Source organism: Myotis davidii, unplaced genomic scaffold, assembly GCF_000327345.1.
Source record: "Myotis davidii unplaced genomic scaffold, ASM32734v1 scaffold217, whole genome shotgun sequence".
Taxonomy (NCBI): Eukaryota; Metazoa; Chordata; class Mammalia; order Chiroptera; family Vespertilionidae; genus Myotis; species Myotis davidii.
This window is the reverse complement of record NW_006290034.1, coordinates 8,683,168-8,685,338: the sequence shown is the minus strand read 5'-3', so window position 1 is coordinate 8,685,338 and position 2,171 is coordinate 8,683,168. Positions and strand designations below refer to the sequence as shown.

The 2,171-nt window shown below is 54.4% G+C and overlaps 1 protein-coding gene across 1 annotated transcript in view; it reads left to right on the top strand.

Moving 5' to 3' along the window:
* The window catches only part of NGF (nerve growth factor (beta polypeptide)), a 55,985-nt gene extending 55,632 nt beyond the window's left edge, over positions 1–353 (top strand). The window contains exon 5 of the mRNA XM_015563535.1: positions 297–353. Within this exon, the coding sequence (XP_015419021.1) occupies positions 297–353 (57 nt within the window). The remainder of the gene's footprint in view (positions 1–296) is intronic.
* Positions 354–2,171: the final 1,818 nt, after the last annotated feature.

The window sequence follows — 2,171 nt, the reverse complement described above, 5'->3', positions numbered from 1 at the left end:
AGCAGGAAGGCTGGGAGGAGAGCCTGACCGCACACCAGCCCCGCCCCAGCTCCCTCCACTCTCTCCTGGGCCCCTCCCTACCTCAACCTGTAAATTATTTTAAATTATAAGGACTGCATGGTAATTTATAGTTTATACAGTTTTAAAGAAATATCATTATTTATTAAATTTTTGGAAGCATCCTGTGTGTTGCCACCCCGGTCATTTTCCCCAGGGTGACCATCTGCAAGTCTGGGGCCAGCCGGGGTTGGGGGAAGGGAGGGGTTGTCCGCAGCAGCCCCTGGCTCCCCTGAAAGGCCTGCCTGGAGCCCTCAGCCCACCCCAGCCGGCACTGCCGCTTCCGGGAAGGATAACTGGTTTCAGATATTAGCCCACAGTGGGCGTGATTAGAAAGGGAAGTCTGCTGGATGGCAACTTTGTTCTGCATTCCAGAGCCAAAGCTCCCTAATCCTTGGATTACCTGCCCCTCGGCCTGGATGCGTGCGCCTTGATTGCTCCACTCGGGGAGCCTGTGGGGCCTCCTCAGAAGGCTCTGTCCTGGGGGGACCCACTCACGCTGTAGGCAGGAGGAGACTCGCACCAAGGACCCGCGAGGCTGGCCGGCTTCTAGGGGAAGAAGATCTGCAAAAAGCTGAGGCGCTATTTGGCAGGGCTGCACCGTAATAACCACATGAGGCCTGTCACGGTGGATCTGATTTCACGGTTCGGATTGTCTTAGTCCTTAAATGGCTTGTCCTCAGCTTCTCCTCCAGCCGCTTCCCACAGAAAGACTTCGTTACCCGAGGAAATAGTAGGGCCTCCACACTCTTGCTACCCACGAAGGGCCTCGCAGCCCAACAGGGGAGCCACCAGGGGAGAGAGGAGGGCGGGAGGGTATGCAAAGGGGGACACACGGAACAGGAGGGGGAAGGTGTTATCTCACCTTTACCAGCCTCCCCTGCCTCCAAGAGACCCAGCACCCTGGGGGGTCTTCTTTTCTGGAGGGATGGGTGCTAATCAACACTGACAACATCAAGAGCATCTTGTCTTAGACAGAGATGGAGGTGACAGAGATGGAGGTGACAGATGGAGGTAACAGAGATGGAGGTGACAGAGATGGAGGTGACAGAAAGACTCCAGGTTACAGTCCAGAACAGGACTCCAACCAGCCTCAAGCTGCCACTTTGCCCTATAACTTTTTTGTTTGTTTGTTTTGTATTTTCTCTGAAGGCACAACTACCTCCCCTCAAGAGAGAGACTTACACTGAACTGGGAATTTTGCTTCCCCCACCCCCCACCCCCCTTCCCTGACCCTAGGTTTTATGAGAACTGGCCCAAATTGTCCCTCTGAAATAAAAAGCAAAAAATCGTGCTTATTCCTCTGTAACTCTCCGTGGCCCACCCCACCCCCAACACAACCCAAATAGGGCGAATTAGAAACGTGGAGAGCTTTGGCACGAGGGGAATCTGATGAGGGCGAAAGCATGATGAAATGTAGCCTGCTTTTCCTATCAACGCGACTGCAGCTAGAATGCAGATTTATGTTAAAGAAACACCAACCAGAACATTCTGGTCAGATAAAGACTGCAGGGGGAGAGGCCTCCCGCTGACCTGTGTCTGTGGCTTTTCCCTGGGCACCAGTGCCAGGGCCTCAGCCATCCTGGCCCCTCTTAACAAACAGTTCTCAGGCGCTTCCTCCTAGGGCTGCGCAGGCCTGCTGGGCCCCGGAGTTGGGGGCCGGGGGGCAAATCACACACACACACACACACACACACTTCCAAAGTTGAGAATGGAAAGAGATCACTTTTGAGTGGGGTGATCTGAGAAGGTCTCAAGACGCAGGTGGTATCTGTGCCCGGCTGGACAAGCAGGCAGGGAGCAGGAGGACCCATGGGCATGGGGAGAAGAGGTGGGGAAAGGGATAGACTTAGAATCTGAACACCTTCTACAGGGGATGCTCTTACCCGGCTAAGAAGACTTGGGGAAGCTTCACAGAGGAGGTGACAATTGATATGAATCTACACATGTGAACAGAGGCTCACCAGCTCAAGAAGAGAGCTAGTGCCACAGCTAATTGACCCGGGCGGGGGGTAGCTGGTTACTGGTGGGCAACCATATGCAGCCCGGGGCCCATCTGGCTCATGCTCAGGGCTTGCACTGCCTCTTGGGGAGAGACAGATATGCCACTTTGA